This window comes from Anguilla anguilla, chromosome 5 (genome assembly GCF_013347855.1).
Source record: "Anguilla anguilla isolate fAngAng1 chromosome 5, fAngAng1.pri, whole genome shotgun sequence".
In the NCBI taxonomy this organism is placed as follows: Eukaryota; Metazoa; Chordata; class Actinopteri; order Anguilliformes; family Anguillidae; genus Anguilla; species Anguilla anguilla.
In genome coordinates, this window is record NC_049205.1 from 28,020,094 (window position 1) to 28,041,883 (window position 21,790).

General features: G+C 38.4%; 1 protein-coding gene across 1 annotated transcript in view; it reads left to right on the top strand.

The window, feature by feature from the left end:
• The window catches only part of LOC118227127 (CD81 antigen-like), an 85,050-nt gene extending 63,992 nt beyond the window's left edge, over nucleotides 1–21,058 (top strand). The window contains exons 3-8 of the mRNA XM_035417278.1: nucleotides 2,044–2,141; nucleotides 4,926–5,000; nucleotides 13,782–13,880; nucleotides 15,677–15,766; nucleotides 16,065–16,148; nucleotides 16,389–21,058. Of these exons, the coding sequence (XP_035273169.1) occupies nucleotides 2,044–2,141; nucleotides 4,926–5,000; nucleotides 13,782–13,880; nucleotides 15,677–15,766; nucleotides 16,065–16,148; nucleotides 16,389–16,451 (509 nt within the window). The 3' untranslated portion in view covers nucleotides 16,452–21,058. The remainder of the gene's footprint in view (nucleotides 1–2,043; nucleotides 2,142–4,925; nucleotides 5,001–13,781; nucleotides 13,881–15,676; nucleotides 15,767–16,064; nucleotides 16,149–16,388) is intronic.
• The last annotated feature ends 732 nt before the right edge of the window (nucleotides 21,059–21,790 follow it).

Consider the following 21,790-nt stretch of genomic DNA (forward strand, 5'->3'; position numbering starts at 1 on the left):
TCCCTTTTGCGAATGAGTGGTCATATTGTCTTGGACAATCCGTTATATGCGCATCTGTGACGCCTGGGTCGGCTATCTTCAATAATAGCTGTGCGTAATACCACACCTGTTGCTTACGGCGTTGTCGCCCTTTTTAGTGCACTTTGGCTTGATTGACAATTCATTTATTCCGTAGGTGAGAGTATAAGCTTTCTAACAATGTATAACATGTCTGATTTTGCATTTGGAATAGCGTTTTATTGTTCAGCGTAACGGCATATTTTCTTATCGCATTCACTTGCGCATTCACTGTGGCGTAGCATTAAAGACGATGCACCTAACGAAACGTTGTCAACGATTTTCATAATTTCTTGGAGAGTACTATTATTATTGAGGATCTCGGGGCATAGCTAAGCCATTTCTTTGCTGATAGACCTATTTGACATCGTTTTCTGACGCAGAACAGAAGCGGATAGGACTTTGTCATTGATTTTCTGTCTCTATACTACTAAACACAGATAAAATGTCATCTTGCTATGTAAGTATTACTGCTCAAAATATTTCGGTTACACACGTTATTTTTTAAATTGAGTGTCTTTAAATAGGTTAGTGGTATTATATAATGTGGATATTTCACACTGCAATGTAAGCGTTAGTGTAATAGTTTTTGTGACCCGTGGAACAGTGATGACGAGAGTGTTGGAACGTTGCTAAAATGTGGTGGACGGTTGAAAATTATTTTCGTCCCATCCCCATCCGTCATTATGCTGAGAAATAGCTAAACCATTTTTATTGATAGTAATTGAGTTTCTCTGGAAACGCGCGAAAACACGCTGGTATAATAAAACAATGACGGTAAATATAGCCTATCTATGTAGTCCGCTTCATTCCGTTGCTACCATAATATAACAAACTGTCTTGTGTCTACAGCTGCGGTTTCTCGCTGCAATTACTATTGAATATAAACAAAAGACGCAAATGCTGTAGTCTGCCAATGTCTAAATAAAAATCCCTTTTGCGAATGAGTGGTCATATATTGTCTTGGACAATCCGTTTGTGAAATATACGCGCATTAGTGACGCCTGGGTCGGCTATCTTAAAAAATGGCTGTGCGTAATACCACACCTGTTGCTTACGGCGTTGTCGCCCTTTTTAGTGCAATTTGGCTTGATTGACAATTAGTCCTATGCTTATTGATATGTTGAACAGGCTTCAACTTAAAGGTTGTTAATAAACCAAGTTTTTAATAAACCGTGAATTCGAAAATGAGATCAACCCTTGTGGACATTATGTTTCTGATCTATTAAGGTAATTTCAGTATCGTTAGGTACCGAGTATTGAATCAGTATCGTTTCAGTATCAATTATCGTGATACTAAACCTGGTATCGGTATCAAAGTCAAAATTCTGGTATCGTGACAACACTAGTGTGACACCTTTTTAGTTGCGGCATGGAAGTGCTGCAGCTGTACATACACACCGGGCCATATATGTGTTACAACATCCCATCTAAGTGTTACCACATCCCATCTAAGTGTTACGACATAGTAAAGGCCTTTACGGGAAGCGGCCAGGACACATCCATGGCGACGCAACTAAGTCTTCCGACAGCGTCTCTTAGCACAACATTGGCCATAAGTCGTCAATATTTTATACAATCATCATGATATTCAGTAGATATGTTGGGTGAAGGCATATGATCATGAGGAAAAAGCCATTTTAAAATCGCTCCATAGGGGGCGCGATGGTGCCAATGCTTGGATCCCTCCCAATGCCGCTTGCGGCTTTAATTGAGAAAATATTTAGCCGAACACTACGGAATTGTACTTCAAACAGCTTTGACATGTCAGTAGTCATTCGCCATTTCATTTCATAACTTGTTTGGGTCGTATACAATTAAAGGTACACGCAGTGCGATGATAAATTCATACCTAGTTGGTATGGTTGTGTGGAATAATTGTAACAGTAAACAAAAATGTCCTATGATGTGCATATGCAGGTTTTTTTTGCAAATGTAATGTCATGTATGCATTTATTTCACCTACCCCTTCCTCTCTCCTCACAGGTGTCTACATATTGATCGCTGTGGGTGCTGTAATGATGTTTGTGGGGTTCCTGGGCTGCTATGGCGCTATACAGGAGTCACAGTGCCTTCTTGGAACAGTGAGTCAACTTCATTTGAGCCACTCATGAAAGCAGAGAGAATTCATTGGTTATGCACAATTGCAGCTATACCTCTATATGATTCAAAATTTAGTTGGGAGATGTGCAAAATTAAAGTCAATACAGTATTCTCTAACGGTGTGAAATCTTCCAAAAACAAGTAACAAAATCTACACTTGAGAATTTTTAAAGTTTATTTCTGTGGCCTATACGCTTGGTAAAGGCTATTTTCAGGCATAGTTAACACTCATATAGGGGAGAGTGGGACCAAATGTAATGTGAGACAAAATGTATCACAAACTTTTTAGGTGGATGCATCAAGCTTGAACAATGTATTTCAGGTTACGCATGCGGAATTACCCTCACTTTGTCTCCAACAGCGGGAGATTTCAATAATTATTTCTGGAGATATTGCCAAAAGTCTGTTTTGGCCATTCGCATTAATTTTTTTTTTTAAGTATCAGTTATTCCTAGCCATGGACACCTAGTCTAGTTTGTACAGTAAGCAAGGCCTAAGTCAGTAAAGTTTTGGCCAGTGAAACTAGAAGTGAGGCATGATTACAAGAGATAATTTAGGTTGAAGTATGATTACAAGACAACCAGTTCCATTAAAGCCCATAGACATAGTTATAGCCCATAGACATCACCAGGTGCTGAGGATCGTCTCCAATGATGCTCTGCCAGGCCTGTACTGCAGCCATCTTCATGAGCTGCTTGTTTCAGCAGCTATTTACCTTAAGTTCTCTGCTGCATATTAAACGCATGTTCAATTGTATTCAGATCTGGTGAATGACTTGGCCGGTCAATAATTTTCCAGTTTTTGATTTTGAAAAACTCCTTTGTTGGTTTAGCAGTATGTTTAGAATCATTGTCTTGCTGTAGGATGAAGCACCATCCAGTGAGTTTGGTGATATTTGCTTGACCTTGAGCAGATAAGATGCTTCTGTCCACTTCAGAATTAATTCTGCTGCTGCTATCAGCAATGGCATCATCATCAAGACAAGACAATTGAGCCAGTACCTGCAGTAGATGTACATCCCCAAGCCATAACACCCCCACCACCATGTTTCACAGATTGAGGGGAGGGATTAGATCTTGGGCAGTTCCTTTTGGCCTCCACACTTCGCTCTTGCCATCACTCTGATGCAAGTGAATCTTGGTCTCATCTGTCCATAAGACCTATTTACAGAACTCTGCAGCCTCTTTTAGGTACTTCTTAGCAGACTGTAACCTGGCCATCCTGTTGCTTCTCTTGGGACCCTCACTTGCTGCCTTTTTTTATGCATACTTAGCCCTTGCACAACCAGACTAATCGCACTAAATGTCATCCGTAATTTAAAATATTGCCATATTTTATTTGCAACACGTTAAAGCCCCTATAGCTACATAGATTTCTTTTTTTTTTTTTTCTTTGGCCGTGTCTCCAGATAAGAATTAAATCTTCACAGCATTTTTCGCGCTAAATTGTACAGGGGACTCAGTGAATGAACGGAATGAAAAAGCAACCCATAGTTTTAAAAAATGTTTGTGCAGCAGTGATCTCAGTTACAAATATTTATGCTATCAGAATGATTTGCCAAATAATATAATCACATAACCGGGTTTTCCCTAGGTTTTCAGAGGGCTTAGGCGCTCTCAACTATATTTTGGAATAGCGTTTTTTTTTTTAATATATGAAAAAATGCTTTGACCAGCGGTTTTCATCAGAAAACACAGCCTAACTTTGTTTAGCTACCAAGCCACATTAGATACTAATGTTAGTTCAATCGAGGTATCTTTATGTAACGTCATAAAATTTTTCCTGTCTGTCGCTGTTTCCGTCGCAGCACTTTCGAACACAAGCAATTCGGAAGCGCTATCCTAAAAAACAATTTTTACCATGAAGAGTGCCTGACCCGCAACCGCAGTAATGTGTTAACACAGCGGCACAATTATATCGAGAAATAACATCTTTGGGGAAAAAAAACCCACTGTATTCTGTAAATGCATTTAACCTACCATGCATAAAAACATTAAAACGCTAGTCAATCACCCACTTCTATTTATAATGCCATCATAGCGCGGAGTGTTTAAAACCATAAAGCCACCTCTCCGTTTTTTTTTGGTTTTTTTTGTCAGTGCATCACCGTTATTTTTACATTCATTCTGATACGTCGCCTTTTTACGTTTATTCGGCTTAAGGCGCTCCACAAAATCACTTAGGCGCTGCGCCTAAGGCTTTCTATGGTAGAGAAAACCCTGTGAACTTAAATTAAATGGTCGATTTGATTTTTTTGGAGGAAAATTAATCGTTTAGATTAATCGACTAATTGGTAAAATAGTCGATAGATTAATCGATAGAAAAATAGTTGTTAGTGGCAGGCCTACATCAGTGTTCAGTCAGAGGTAATAAATAACACAGACTGTCATTTTATTTATTTATTTATTTATTTATTTATTCCTTCCTTCATTCATTCATTGACTGGTTGATTGCACTGAATGCAGAATGACAACTGTAATCTAGTTGGTAAAGCAGATGCACATTAACCAAATGCTATCAGTACTATAGTTTTATTCCTTGCATACCCTTTTAACTGTCGCATAAGCCTAACAGCTTGGTTGCGGTAATAACAGCGTATAACAACTCCTCAGAAGTTCATTGACCATGGTATGGCAATGGTTTGTAGCTAGATTTAAACAAATGTTGCTAATGTTGAATTTACACAAAACACCATAAATTGAAATATAACCAAGGGGGTAATAATAATTCTGCTCTCCAAATTGTTTTTTTCTGCTCCGTCCTAGTTCTTTGCCTGTTTGGTGATCCTGTTTGCCTGTGAGGTGGCTGCTGGAATCTGGGGATTCATGAACAGGGCCAAGGTAAGAGAGCTCAGAGACACATACACTCTCGTGTAGAGTGAATTACTTTGCATTCCATGCATTGTGTTTATTTAGCAGACGCTGTTAACCTGAGTGAATTACAGTGCATGAGGGCATCAGTGTATTCACGTGAAATATGTTCAATCATGCCAGACTTGGCTAACAACATTTGCAGACCACCACCTAAGATGCAACATCACTAAAGCAGTAATGGAAGCTAACTATGCTAACCAAGAACCAAAATACAAATTGTGACTACATGCAGATTACCATGCCTGGTTTCCATAGCAAGCTCAAAGAAGAAGAAAAACCATCAAAATACCATAATCAGAATTTTTAGATGCAGTTTGAAGAGGTGCTGATGTGTTGTTTTGATACTTTTTTGCATTCACAAATGGCCAAGAAATATTTTTAAACGATTCTTGCAAACAAAAAAAAAAACATATAAAAGCCTGTGCTGAAATTGTCTTGCTTTCCCCCTTGGCTAAACAGCAGGTTTTTAGTGGGTGGGGTAAACTGGGTGTTAGTTACGTAACAAAAACCTTCAGTCCAGTGAAATCTTTTCTACATGTAAATGACATCCTTGGCACTTTCGTGCAGGTAAGTCAATCTAAGTAGAAAATGCCTAAGCATTGTGGAGAAAGCAATGCGCTTGTTTCTGAAGAGACCTACAAGAAATGGGTTTTATTTCTAGAGCATACAGGCACTGAAATATTGAAAATTCCTGTGCAGTTTGTATTTGCAGTGCCCATTTTCACCTGGAGCTTGTCGCAGAACACGGTGGATCAGTAAGTAGGCCTACAATTAGCTAGCGATAATTAAATAGCTTAAGCTTAAACATTGAATCAAAGACCTTCTTTGTTCGAGTGTAATGTCCGGAGTTTGAGACTGCCATAGAGTCTAATGTTAGTGTGCAGTAGCTCAGTGTTACAACGTTATTACTCGTTTAATGATCTTCAGGTTTAAGTCTAGAATGGTAAAGCCTAGTTTATGTTGCTTTCATTCGTTCTGTCTGGTAGTGTAAGGTTACTGCTTTAATCGGCTCTTACCTAGATAGCAATGAGGAATGGTTTACATATGACATATCTTACAGATATGAATGTTAATGAGTGCAGGATACACGCCCACCCTGTCTGCTGTATAAGTCACAATAATCTAACAGTGTTGATTACAATTTTATGGTTATAATTGGGTTAAAATGTGAAAGAAATATTAAGAAGACAATCAATTTTAACTTCTGGGGATTGTAACCATAATTTGAATCCAGTTGCCTGGACCTTTAAGCACATGCACACTCACTTTAATTTACTTAAAGGTACAGGTAGACAAATGTTTGGAGAAAGCAAACAACTACACAAATACAGTGGGCTCTAGAATTATTGGCACCCTTAATAAAAATGAAGAAAAAAGGCTGCATATAATAAATGACGCAGATAATAATCTATATGTTATGTTCAAACATGTGGGAAAACTATATACTTTTATTTCAATACATTTACTCTCATGCTTCAATGTTTTTTTTATTAAGTAATCTAATTTTTCTGAAAACCATAGGTGCCGTAATTATTGGCACCTCTAACAATTGTAAGTAAAATCAAACAAAATGAAATTGGCAATATAATTTACTTAATTTAGTTCATCTCAGTCTAAAGGAACTATATTGTGCCATTCCATCACTTCCAGTTTCACTAGAGAATAAAAATGAGGTAACAAGCATACAAAATCCCTTTGTCATCCATCAGCATGGGAAAAGCCAATTAACTGTCAATTCAGAAGAGACCAATGGTAATTTACCATCACAAGTCTGGTAATGGGTACAAAAAAAGACAAACGGTTAAACATACCACTTAGCACTGTAAGGGCAATAATAAAAAGGTGTAAAACATATGGAATGGTTGCAAATTTGCCAGGAAGAGGAAGCAAGTGCATGGTGTCCCCACGGACGGTGAGGAAGATAGGGAGGGAGGCCATTAATAACCCAAGGATCACTGTTTAATAATTGCAGAGTTTGATTTGTTTCTTGCGGTCAAAAAGTAAAAAAAAAAAAAACATAAAATGGCACCTCCATACCAACTAACTCTTTGGAAGGGTGGCACGAAGACAGCCCTTACTGAGCACAATAAACAAAACCAAGAATCTGGCGCTTGCCAAAGCTCATTGGAAGTATGACTGGAAGAGAGTGCTATTGTCAGATGAGACCAAAATTGAACGTTTTGGCCATACACACCGTCAACATGTTTGGCGGCAAAAGAGGAATGCATACAGGAGAAGCACCTCATACCTACGGTCAAATATGGAGGTGGGTCATTGATATTTTGGAGATGTTTTGCTGGCAGTGATCCCGGGGGACTATTTAAGATAAATAGCACAATGAATTCAACAAAGTACCACAAAATTTTGGCAGAAAATGTGGTTGTCTCTGCTAAGAAACTAGGACTTGGTCATAGGTAGATTGTCCAGCAGGACAATGACTCCAAGCATACATCAAAATCTAAACAGAAATGCTTAAGTGAAATCAACATCCATGTTTTCCAATGGCCATCTCAGTCTCCAGACTTAAATTCCATCAAAAACCTGTGGTCTGAAATGAAGGGGGGGGGGGGGTCCATAAGCGCAAACCCAAAGATATCAATGATTCTGACAAGTTCTACATGGAGCAATGGTCAGAAATCCCTCTAAATGTGTTCTCTAACCTTATCACAAATTATAGGAAAAGACTCATGGCTGTCATCTTTGCCAGGGGTGTTTGCACAAAGTATTAAACCAGGGGTGCCAGTAATTGTGGAATCTGCTTTCTGGGGAAATATTTTTTTTATTTAAAAAATGTAAGACTTTGGTTGATTCCAATGAATCATTGATCAAGCACAATAGTGTACACATGTTGGAAAATAAAGCTTATGTCAATAACTATTATTTTTTAGTTTAGCATTTTTGTGCATATTTATCAAGGGTGACAATAATTCTGGAGCCCACTGTACATAAAATTACCATGCATGTACCTGATGCATCTGCCAAAGGCTATAAGAAAAGTGAGATTGGAATTTATTGCATGCTATATTAGATGTGGTTTCTCCTGTCTTCATTTTCTGGGTGACTGACTATACCGAGGAGTGGAGCAGACATAATTTGACTGGAGCATGGAGTGGGGTTTCAAAGTATAGAGCGTCTGTCTTTTCCCTCACTCCAATATTGCTCACGCACAAGTTTTGTGCACGAGGAGGCAGACAACTCAGCCCAGTACGCCTACGCTGCTTCCCCATTTTCAAAATGTCTGCCCCGTAGGAAGCAATTAGCTACATTTGCTAAGCAGTGTGTTAAATATTGTTGCATGGAGACTGACAGATAGGTGTACCATAAAAGGCAAGAGTGGATGTGGTGATATCGTCCCATTCCAGTTCATAATTTCCTTGTCTAGTCCATAATTCCTCATATGTGTTGAATGTATTAAATATAGGGTACATCAAATCTCACTGAAACTTTCAAGTCAAAGACTCTCCAGTTTCATTGTAATTGTAGCGTATTTAGGGGTCCAAGCAGCGAAGCTGGTGGAACCCTATTGTATCTGTTAGGATTATTAGGGGTCCAAGCAGCGAAGCTGGTGGAACCCTATTGTATCTGTTAGGATTATTATTATTATTATTATTATTATTTTTCTCTGCTAAAAGTGTCTGAGGCTCAGCAACCATACGTCCTAGACCAACCAAATTTGGCAGGTGGGTTCCTATGGCCCCCCACTACTCAGGCACTACAAATAACCCATGTTGGCCAGATGGTGGCGCTATAACAAAGGGTCATGTTTAAAAGGTCATAACTCCCACACTGTAAGTCAGATCAACACAAAACTTCATCGACCGATGCATGTGAATGTGCTCTACAACTTTGCTATTGGGACTACATATGTCCGCCATATTGTTTGCCTTCCATTTGGACTTTTTTATTAGGTGGGGTGCGGAAGAGCTGGAGCTCCAAATCTAAACGGTTACGACATCTAGTAAACTTCTTTATGGCAAGCGACATCCATGGCGCAAGTAATCCGACACCGTAGGGTCTAGTTTTTATCAGTGAGGGGAGGGTCTGACCGTCGGGGAAGGAATGGAAGACAGTGCCACCCAGAGTGCATGCTAGGATACCAAAAGTTTGTTAGTAAAAGCTTTCTGAGAGGATGTATAATTACTTTTCTTGAGCATGGATCCATTTGAAGACAGTATCGGGTGAGTTCGTTTAGTCTTTGAATCTGTCATTATGCTGAGAAATAGCTAAACCATTTTATTGATAGGTTCTGAGTTTCTGTGCAAACGCGCTAAAACACGCTGGTATAATGAAACAATGACGGTAATACATATATAGTCCGCTTCGTTCCGTTGCTACCATAACATAACAGACTATCTTGTGTCTACAGCTGCAGTTTCTCGCTGCAATTACTAATATTGAATATAAACAAAAGACGCAATTTATGCTGTAAATCGTATTCTCAATTTAATCTCTAAATTGACTGTAAGTTTAGGGTTGTAACTAGGTAGTTGTTTCGTAGGTGACTTAACTATTGCTTGTATTTTTGCATAGACTGCGTTGTTGCTGTTCTTGTTTGTGTTAGTGTTAATCAGCTTTACCTACAGGGTCCAAGTTGAACTATGCGGTTGTTCCCTGCACTTGGAACGGTACTTCTCTCTAGGGTTTTCAACACACTTGTTCCTGGTTATGGTTATACACTTTGTTGTACGTCGCTCTGGATAAGAGTGTCAGCCAAATGCCTGTAATGTAATGTAATGTAATATTTCGTAGCAACAAGATAAACCCGACATTAGCCCTAAAATATGCCAATACAGCAGTGACAACGCTGCTCACTGAATAACGAAATAAACGAGACACTTTTAAAAAAAATTATACCATGTCATTCTACAGTCAATATCTGGGACTAAACATTGAATAAATATACAATGTTACCATTGGTTTTACACGTAGAGATGTCCCTTTTGCGAATGAGTGGTCATATTGTCTTGGACAATCCGTTATATGCGCATCTGTGACGCCTGGGTCGGCTATCTTCAATAATAGCTGTGCGTAATACCACACCTGTTGCTTACGGCGTTGTCGCCCTTTTTAGTGCACTTTGGCTTGATTGACAATTCATTTATTCCGTAGGTGAGAGTATAAGCTTTCTAACGATGTATAACATGTCTGATTTTGCATTTGGAATAGCGTTTTATTGTTCAGCGTAACGGCATATTTTCTTATCGCATTCACTTGCGCATTCACTGTGGCGTAGCATTAAAGACGATGCACCTAACGAAACGTTGTCAACGATTTTCATAATTTCTTGGAGAGTACTATTATTATTGAGGATCTCGGGGCATAGCTAAGCCATTTCTTTGCTGATTGACCTATTTGACATCGTTTTCTGACGCAGAACAGAAGCGGATAGGACTTTGTCATTGATTTTCTGTCTCTATACTACTAAACACAGATAAAATGTCATCTTGCTATGTAAGTATTACTGCTCAAAATATTTCGGTTACACACGTTATTTTTTAAATTGAGTGTCTTTAAATAGGTTAGTGGTATTATATAATGTGGATATTTCACACTGCAATGTAAGCGTTAGTGTAATAGTTTTTGTGACCCGTGGAACAGTGATGACGAGAGTGTTGGAACGTTGCTAAAATGTGGTGGACGGTTGAAAATTATTTTCGTCCCATCCCCATCCGTCATTATGCTGAGAAATAGCTAAACCATTTTTATTGATAGTAATTGAGTTTCTCTGGAAACGCGCGAAAACACGCTGGTATAATAAAACAATGACGGTAAATATAGCCTATCTATGTAGTCCGCTTCATTCCGTTGCTACCATAATATAACAAACTGTCTTGTGTCTACAGCTGCGGTTTCTCGCTGCAATTACTATTGAATATAAACAAAAGACGCAAATGCTGTAGTCTGCCAATGTCTAAATAAATAATAAGGTATTCTTCGCGCAGCACGCATGCTAGCAGGGTTGTCGAGTTGATATTTCGTTTTTTGTTTCGTTTTTTTAAATGTCGTATTTATTAGGCTTTATGAAATATATATTATTATCCTATCTGTCTCTGAGGTGCTTTGAAATGTGCATTCTCTGCTAAACTGACCAATGGATTGGAATATGTGTCTGACGTAGTGTTGCACGGTATACTGAAACTTCAGCACTTTTTCGGTACTTAAAAAAAAGAAACTGTTCGATATTAGAATTTTCCGACATTCGGCAGTTTTGTGTCAAATGTAAAAGCCAGGGAAATGCATCTCACGCATTACTGATTGAGAGGATGAAAGGTGTAATTTGTCAGAATCTTCGCTAGATGGCAGTAGCAACTAAGGTTGTCAAGTGAGGTGACTTGCGCTTGTGCACTCACTCGTTGATACAGCGCAAGCTTCGACTCGGTTCACTTCAGTAGCAATAGGTGTTCTAATTTTGAAATATTTTATTACAGGAAGATGCTGTATTGTTATTAAAATATGCTGTTTTTAGATCCATTTAAAAGGGAAAGATCTGTTTTAAAGATTATTTAGTTTACAACTGTTTAATTTTTGGAATATATTTAATATATTTTTCTATTGTTTAGTGTTGTAACACTATAGGCCTATGCTTATTAATATGTTGAACAGGCTTCAACTTAAAGGTTGTTAATAAACCAGGTTTTTAATAAACTGTGCATTCGAAAATGATTCGAAAAGGTTAACCCTTTTGGACATTAGGTTTCTGATCTATGAAGGTATTTTCAGTATTGTTAAGTACCGAATATTGAATCAATATTGTTTCAGTATCGAGTATCGTGATACTAAACCTGGTATCGGTATCAAAGTCAAAATTTTGGAATTGTGACAACACTAGTGTGACGCCTTTTTTAGTTACAGCATGGAAGCGCTGCAGCTGTACATACACGCCGGGCCATATATGTGTTACGACATCCCATCTAAGTGTTACGACATAGTAAAGGCCTTTACGGGAAGCGGCCAGGACACATCCATGGCAACGCAACTAAGTCATCCGACAGCGTCTCTGAGCACAAAATTGGCCATAAGTCATCAATATTTTATACAATCATCATGATATTCAGTAGATATGTTGGGTGAAGGTATATGATCATGAGGACAAAGCCATTTTAAAATCGCTCTATAGGGGGCGCGATGGTGCCAATGCTTGGACCCCTCCCAACGCCGCTTGCGGCTTTAATCATTTTATTGATTTGCAATGCAAGTCTACCTATCAAGTCATGCACACATACACGGTTAGATATTGTGTAAACTGTGAAAACTAAAGTAATAAATGCACTTGTTTCCCATCACTTTATGGGTGTCTCCCTATAATGGACCATTTTCTGTAAAATTAAAGTAGCCTACACCCGTTAAATAACAGATGCAATATATTGGCTTGTTTCTGTAAAAACACACAATGTCTAAATAGGGAAGAATCACCATAAATATAACAGTTTTTGGATTTTACTAATTTCCTCAGAAAATACGGTATTTTTTTACAGTTTACCTTAAACAGCTTGATATGTCAGTATTCATTAGCAGTTTCAAATACATTGAAATTGAATTAATTGAGTCAAATACAATTAAAACCACATACAGTACACACAGTCTGATATTCACATAGTCGGTGTGATTGTAAAATTGGTTCAGATGGCCCTATAATGTGCATACGCAGATTTATTTTCTGCATATACAAGTGTTAATAAAGGAAACACATTTTTAATGGTAACATGAGACCAGCCACATCCTCAGATTATGAAGCATGGGATTTTATTTACGTATGAAAAAAGACTGTGGGTAAACATTGATACACAAGCAACTTAGTAACTTACTGTTAAGTGAGTTGTGGTAACATCCAAATCAATGAGCTGCTGATGTTTGGTTTTTTCACACCCAGGTAAGCTTTTACATAGCAAATAGCTTACCATAAATGTAGTGTGTGCTTATTATAATGCCTCTGTCCAGGTGGCTGTTTCTTTTCCATTAACCACTTGATGCATCCAGAGACGAGGCTGTCAACTATGAAAACCACTTTTTCAAGGAGAGATAACTTTTTTAAATGATGTATGATTAGATTTATTGTAAATAAAAATATAGCCTTACACTTCAAAATGACTTCCAGAACAGATTTTTATTTAGCTTGCTCAGAAACAGTTTTTTTGGAAATAATGTCCGCAAAGTTTATCACATTGCTCCATTCCTTTGGGAGGTCACAGAGGACTGAATTTCACATGTTCAAACCTGAAATGGCTACGGAGCCGCATTGTACATTAAGTTGTTTTCCTTGTTACATTTATCAAGCATTAGACTTATATTCTAGGCTGCTAATATTTACTTATTTGTTTGAACCACATACATTTATAGAAACATGCATTACATTAATAGAAGCTATTTGTGTTACAGCTAATAAGGGAATTGTGTTCTTCAAAAGAGCTACTGTTATGAAATTCCTCTTGTCATTTCCTTGTTAGACCAATTTAATTTTCTAATCATGTGTAGCCTAAGAGGAAGTGCTGTGTTCATTACTGTCACTGTTGTAAAAATTGTTGTGCGATACCATTCTGTGAACACTGATTTTGGAGCGGAGTGGGGAAAAGGGCGTGGAGTGAGGGAGTGGAGCGCAAACACATGCTCATGAGCAAGGAACAACATTTTCTACGACTCCACTCAGTTCACATGCTCTGTACCAGGTTTTTTCCCCTGCTGTTGGCATCATCCATTTATAGCCTTTGAAAATAATCAAAAACACCACATTTTTCTGCACACTTATTTCAGATCGCCAATGAGATGATCAGCTTCTATGATGCAGCTTATGACAAGGCCAGTGGCAACAATCAGGCAGCTGCTACAGTGCTGAAGGCCTTCCATGAGACAGTAAGTTATCCTTTTAGTTTTTGCAGATGAGTTATGCATCTGTTGAATTTGTTCAAATATTTACATTTGTTCAGAAATTGTAATGGTGGAGTTTGTTGAATATTTTGAGTAAATTAAATTAAGGTAGGATGTCAGCTGATTGACATACAGCTTTAGCCCTTCACAAAATCAATGTCAATTATGTGCACACGTACATGCTTTGTATTACATACTAATCATAAGAATAAACAAGTAATTATTTTTACAATATTATTTACCTGTTTCTTTTGTCGGACTACAAAATATACAATTTGCAGTGTGCTTACACTGTTTATTCCTGTTTCTGCAGTGTTCTTACTTTATGGCGCTTAGCTGCATCCTGCATAGAATACTGACACTGTATAGCAGCAACATTGTGTATGTATAGCAGCTCAGCTAAGGGTCAGTTGGTGAGGAGATGGCAGAGACCACAGGCTTTACATCGCAGAAAGATTCACACTACTTCGAACTTGTGGGTGAAAAGGATAAGAACTTCACAGTGAAATGTAAATTGTGCCTGGAGACTCTGCCCAGATCAGTGTTAGAGCTCAGCAGGCTATAAGAGCCTGTGTTATTATTTTCATATAGCCTTGTGTAGGCTATGTCCTTGTGTTTCAGCTAGGTCTGGAGGTCACCTGTGGATAAACTTTTTCTTTATCCTTGTAGATAAAGAAAGTTACCTTTTGTTGCCTTGTTGATGACATACATTTCTGCAGTCATTCAACTGTGATGACTGTGCGTCTCTCCTAAATAAATACAATTACCAACTTTATATTTTGTGGCGGCCGTGCTGATATTGTGGCGGGTGCGTCAAAGATGAGTGAGTGTAGGGGAAACACTGATGTCTCTGCCCAGTACACTGTCGGTTATTGGTAGCAAGTTGTAGATGCCCTCTTGATGGTTTTATGTTTACTTTAACAATAGTGAACTTTTATTGAACTTTTAACTTTTTCATTGCAGTTGTGAAATGCTGTCTTAATGGCTGTAGCCTTTATGAACTTATTTTCTAGGTCACACGCATTAGCCCCTGTACCCTTTTGATTTTATATTTCTTATAATTAAACAATTTAACAAAATCATTCATTTAATGAAGAACTGTAAAAGGCTAATTGCATGTTATACGCAACAGAATTACAGATTATGGGTCATAGACTAGGCCATTCATTACATTGACGGTAGACATTGATGGTCAGGACATTACATCACGCCCTCTGGGCATAAGACAAACCAACATGTGCAAGGCATTGCAAAGGGGTTTTCATTTTTATTAACACAAAAGTAATCTAACAAGTTGCCTTTCTCAGTAGATAACGTAGTATAACAAGTCACTTTTAATGGCAGTAACATTACAATGTAACAAGTTACTTAAAAGTAATGTTCCCCAACACTGTTCATAAGTATGGAAAATAAAAGGAAACCCCATGTGGAATGGATTCATTATATTTATCAAGGTTGGAGTCCTACCTGAGATGTTTATTTATAAACCTATGGCACCTAGCAACAGACAGTTCTGCTCCAGAGAAGAGAAGCAGAATGTAGGCTCAAATAATTTAATGCAGGTGTTCCCAAACTCTGGGTTGTGAATGTGACAAAAGATGACTGCATATCGTATTTGAGAATAGACTATAGTTTGTTTGCTGTCATTTTAAATTAGAGCTGTGTCACAGGAAATCTATTTCCTCATTATGTGGGTTCAGGGCAGAGAAGGTTTAGGAGTCTAGTATATTGAACACATATGGTGGTGTGTGATTTGTGACACTTTTTCCCCCCCCCCGTAGCTGGACTGCTGTGGAAAGGGTGACGCCTTGGGTATTATCACTGGCCTTTTCCAGGACATTTGTCCCAAGAATGCCCTGAGCATGCCAACGGTAACCTACCGCTCCTCCCAATTTCCCCCCCTCCCCTCCCGCATTGATCCCCATACCTACACTTATCTCCAGGCCCCAAAAATAGGATAGTAGAGGGTTATTATTAGGCCAGAAGGAACTGTACTGTATTGTATATTGCATCACAACCCTCTTAATTTCTTCAACATTAAGTAGCCATTTATTGATTAAATATCCGGTGGGGCAGAGGGAAGCTAGCAGGGTGTGTGTGTGTGTGTGTGTGTGTGTGCGCGCGCTTGTCTTTGCGTTAATGTTTTAACCCTATTGTCATTATCTTCAGAACTGTCACACCAGACTGAAGGAGATCTTTTCTGACAAACTCTACTTGATTGGCTTTGTCGCCCTGGTGGTTGCTGTCATCATGGTACGTAACTTAATGGGCTTTTTGTGCTCCAAAGACATTAACCAGTCTGGATGATTGCCTTCACATGACTTGTGCTCAAAGTGGTATCAAAATACTATTAGCCATGCATATCCTACTTGTCAGGCATGGGTGCTAGGAGTGTTTGGATCCCATAACTGTATACAAAATACAATGAATTTGTACTTCCTTTTGGCATGGGAGGCTCTATGTCATGCTTTTCTTTTTGTTCCTTTCCCACAGATTTTCGAGATGATCTTTAGCATGGTGCTGTGCTGTGGAATCCGCAATAGCCCAGTATACTGAAGCTAAGGGGAAGGGGCTGAAAATCATGAAGGAACATTGAAAAAAATAATCTTCATTTTATATGGTGCACCACTTTCTTATGTAGTCGCTTAAGCAGTTATTTCAGTCTTACTAAATACATTTCTTCTATAACAAATCTTTAACAGTGCAGTAGTGTGTTATCGTCACAGTCTGATCATCTGTATATTAAGTAGCCAAGAGTCTTGTGTAAGAGGCTAATTGATATATATGAATGACCTATGACACATATTTACACACACATAAAATATTTAATGTACATGTAAAACCTTTCATTAATTTTGTAGTTTTCTTGTATTAACTGCTAGGCATTGCCCCTGTGCTGAAGTTGAAGACATATATTCTCTGTTTTATTGTTCTTTTTATATGTAGATATATAAACTGTATATATTGACAGTATTTTATCCCTGGCTAGCATGGATGCATTAACTTCCCTTGGTTCTTCTCTTGTTTGTTAACCTTGCTGTTTATTTCAGTAATGGCCACTAAGAAACAACTCAAAGAGCAGAAATGTACTTTTTTCAGGAAAGGCCATTTTGAACTCAGTGCACGGGAGGGTAGCAGAAATTTGGGTTCATGTATTCAAATTTTTCAGCCTGATCTTGTTCTTGGTGTCCCAGAAACCATTTAAGGGATTAGAACATTGAGCTGTGACACACAATTACACAAAGTTCTACCAGCCAGCAAACTCATTGCAACTTTCTTCTGCTGACATGTGCGACAGTTTCATCAAAGGAATAAAACCAGAGTTCATACCTGAATGTCAGACAGCAGTAGCTACATTTCTACCAGTTGATCAGTACAGGTGTGCAACTGTGCAAAGCTTTATATGCTTGTGTCTATGCTTATGCTTCTTTCCCCAGTCATACAAGATCCTCTCCATACCTACAGTCCTATTCAAGAGGAAGATACATGTTTGCAGAGAAGCAGCCTAGCTAAGTTGCAAATCAGGAGGACATTGTCAGTTACTTTTTACCAATCATTTTTTCATGCAGGTGTCTTGTTCTTGGCAAACTATAGAATCACTGGAACCTGAATGAAATCTTATCAGGCTACAAAAAATATGCTAATGTTTCCACTACTAGCCAGGGTGCTTGGATGGTTGTCCAATTTAGTTTTTGTCTAGCTGTGTTGCTACTTGCTAGCTAGCTATATATAAATGATATTATTTCAGCATGCACTAGTTTCCTCTTTTTAGTCCAGTTAGCTGGCTATAATCATGGCAGCAGCAAGCCTTGCTAGTTTTCTCATTTTCAGTGCCAGATACCAAGGCCACTTGCATGACTAAAAGTAGCTAGCTGAGTTTGCAAGTTGCAGCATGTGCTCTCCAGCATGAACTGGATCGAGATGTACATCTTATTACTTTTATATACTTTTTTTTACATGTTTACGGTTGCACTGTTCAAGAACAAAGCTGTCAATGCAGAGACCATCTTCCCCACATCCACAAATGATACTGTTTCATTCTGCTGCTGGAACGTACTATTATTTTAAACCCACATACTGCAAATGCTAGAGGTTAAACCCTTGTCGTTGCAACATCCAGAATAGCATATCTGTGGTAACTCCATCTCCAACCTTGTTGAAGGATCAGGAAACGGCAAAGGTTTGAGGAATAGCTTTAAGCACTGGTTTGGCTAGCATGCATTCTTGGAAAAGAGAACTTAAAAAGGTAAAAGGCATGATAAAGCTCTAACACCATCTCCTGGTTTGGACTGACAGTGGAAAAGCAGTCACTGTGGAGTAAAGTTTGGGAAACCTGTCTTACATCCATAAGATTGTAGGCTTTAATCCCAGGTGGAATTTGCAGAAAGTATTAACCCCCAAGTATTTTCCTAAAATTGTGAGCGTATTACTAATGCTGGACTTGAGAACTTCAAAATGAAATAATGTAATCATTCAGATAAACTAAATCAAGAGTGACTCCCATATTTCTTAAGATCAGAAATGTTAATTAAGCATTCTTGTCCATCCCAATGCCAGGCACCATTGAGGATTACTAGGAAATATCCTGTTTGGAGTTTGGTCAGCATAGTGTCTATAATACTAAATGTATGTCAGGGACTCAACATTGACAGGGTTATTTGGTTAGGATGGGAATTCATTTCTGCTTACCTGTCTTGTATTTCATGCTTTCTGATTTTTAATCGATCCTAGCCATAGAGGGGTCAGTCATGGGCCCCCTAGCCTTACACGCTGAATGTGTTTTATCCTTACTCGCACCAGCTTTAAGCAAAACTGTTACAGTGCGGTTTTTCTTTTTATCTTTCTGAGAACTTTTGAGTCCTGTGGCATGTTTGTAACTGCTGATGTGTGCCAATTGTAGTGTTACATGTAGACTCATTCATTGCCAAAGTGGGTTGGCAAACACTGGACAGCCAGGGGAGTGGGAAAGGCAAGTTTCCAATCCCTTCACATGTTATCAGGCTGACAATGTCACTGCATTTCAATTTCTGATTCACTAAGAATGAATTACCACTGCATTTTGTGATTCAACTGCACCAACAATGAGAGAAGAAAGTTCAATCATTTCTCTGATTTACATTAAACAGCTATTTCCAGTCAACCAAGCCCACCAGGAAGAGGAGATACTGAGGAGATGTTGGTTCAGAAAAGAGTTTCATTTGTTACATTTAAGGTAGTTCACTTTCTGTTTTTTTTAAATATATAATTTCAGTTTTAGTGTCTGTTTTTGATTGCCCTAGACAGCTTTTTGAGTGCAGTGAAGGAAATCTTCCATATTTTCTCATGACCCACCAGATTCACGAAGGCAGATATCAGACAGTAATTCCAAAGCAGCCTGTTGTACAGTGACATTACATTTCCACGGACTGTGGCTGTTCAGAGGTGAATAAATAATACATCATTATTTTCCTACTTTAAGGTTTTATTTTACATTAACAAATTACAATTTATTATAAAAAATAAACATTTTATATTGTTCCAATACAGGTGACCACAGGTTGCATGCAACATAGGAAATAGTTTCAAGCAAAAATAGTATTAAACATACATTTTTGAAGGATAATTGGGTAATATACATACCTCTGGTGGTATAACATCACTGCTGCTTTGGAGTTACTTGACATACATTTTTTTGTTTTTAACTACAAAGCCCAAATCCCCTACACATGCCATTTAAAGCTGGCAGATCGTCTGAAACTTATATATATCCTTCATCGTACACAAAAACTGCAAGAGGCTATTGATAACATGCTCTAAATAAAACTGATGTAATCAACAACAAAAAAACCCAGAAAGTGAATTTTCCCGTTAAGTAATCCTTCTCTGTCCACTGGAAAACTGAAATTGTTGTCCAAATCAAAATATGGTTATCAAGGGTTTAAGATTCACAAAAGATGAGCATTCCTGTTTCTACACCTCAGACAGCTGTATCTTCCATAATTTTGAAAAGTCCCCTTGAATGAATGGGAAAGCTAGCCATGCAGCTCTGACCCTATTGAGATCCCAATCACAGTGAGTGATCATGGAGAGTGTGTGTGTGTGTGTGTTGCGTGTCCAACCCTGGCCCTAGCCCTATGCCCAAGTGTCTCATGATATAGCTCTCATACTAGGGACCTACATACAGAAGATGAAGTGTCATTGGAGTTGGGTTCAAGGAGATGTGTTCTATGGTCAGACCTGTGCCTTGCCCCCTCAAATCCACGTAGAGAAGTGAATGCTACAATAAGGCTGTTAGGGCCAATGGGATTAGACAGGTTGGAATGAGAGAAAAATCATCTACCAGCAGAGAGCAGTGTTGCATTCTTCAGAGTCCTTGAATGTGGGACACAGCCCTGTCATCCATGCAGCATTGACTGCTTAATGACTGAAAACATGCAGTCTCCAAGCAACTACCACCAAGATTAATGGTTGAAAAAACAGCTCTTGCCAAATGTTTCACTTGAGTGAAACTATCTGCCTGTTTACTCACCCACATACGTACACACCCACACATTAAATGTTACATTTGTAAACCTACTTGTTACATGGCTTTTACGGCCATGTACAGTAATATCTTGTTAACACATAGTGCTTATGCTTATATATGGAACATGTCCTATAACATGTACAGCTACGTATAATCTTACTAATTGCTATGTAAAGAAAAAAATGTAAGCCTTTTTTCAGTTTTGTTCCTGGTACTGTGTTGAAAGAAAAAGGGGCAGACACTTAAAACAAAATATAATGGGACTGATGATCACTTGGATCAAACATTATATCCATGATCAGAGAGTTGGTCCTCGGCTTATGTGAGTGAGGTGTCCGAGTTTTCCCCATGATTCAGTAATTTAAACCTTGAGATTTTTAAAGATTAATAATCAATTTGTGAGGTACTCCATATGCTGAAAACTGCAGTACATTCTGTAGTGAAATGATGCTCACTGAAGAGACAGCTGTGATGTTCCGCTTATCTATCCCCACAAAATGCTCCCCACTGCCTGTCTGTGGACTAAGTACAGCACTCTGATCCTCAGTGAGAATCCAAGGCCCATTATCATTTTGATGTTTGGTCCTTTTGAATTTAAGTTTTTGTTTGGTTTGTTTGCTCCGATATTTAGGATTAAATGTATTTTACAAATAATGTACATTTCCTGCGTTTTGTTTTCTTTTGGCAGCCTTTGTGACGAGAACTCTGGCCTGGGTTATTGGATTGATTGTAGTGTAGTGCAGATTATGGCAACAGCAGTAAGATGACAGTAGCATAGTTTGTGAGTTCTCATGCATGCACTGGTATCAGACATCCTGGGGTTTTTGTCTTCTTTTCACATTGATTTGATCATAATGAATGGTAACCCAGTTGTTAAAATGAAATGCAGAACAAAGATAATTTAAGACAGGAAAATGGTCTTTGAGAGTAGGAGGAAGTATCATTCCTGCCGTGCAGAGCATGCCCAGAAATGATCCATCTAGAGCAATGCTCCAGGGTCACAACATATAGCATCAGTACGGTTTGTATTATTTATTTATGAACAGGCATGCATTTCTAGAAATTGAAGGTCAGGTTCCAACTTGATATTTCAGTGAGGTCCCTGCAATTATGTTCTATTGCAACAGCAACAAGAAAGTAGTTTTTGGGTCAAATGATGCAGTATTTTTATTTGCAACTGCAAGGAATTTTTACCGGTATTGCTGAACGAGTCTGCACAGTGTGTGGTGGGATAAAATCTCTGCACACACAACAGCTGTCATGCAATTCACATTAAAGACTTAACCATTTACATGATTTACATCTCTGTCATGTGGAAGAGGCTCTACAGAGATTTTTGAGATGCCAGGTGCTGTTGAAAACATTTTAAGCGTCCCTCTACAAGCCCTTT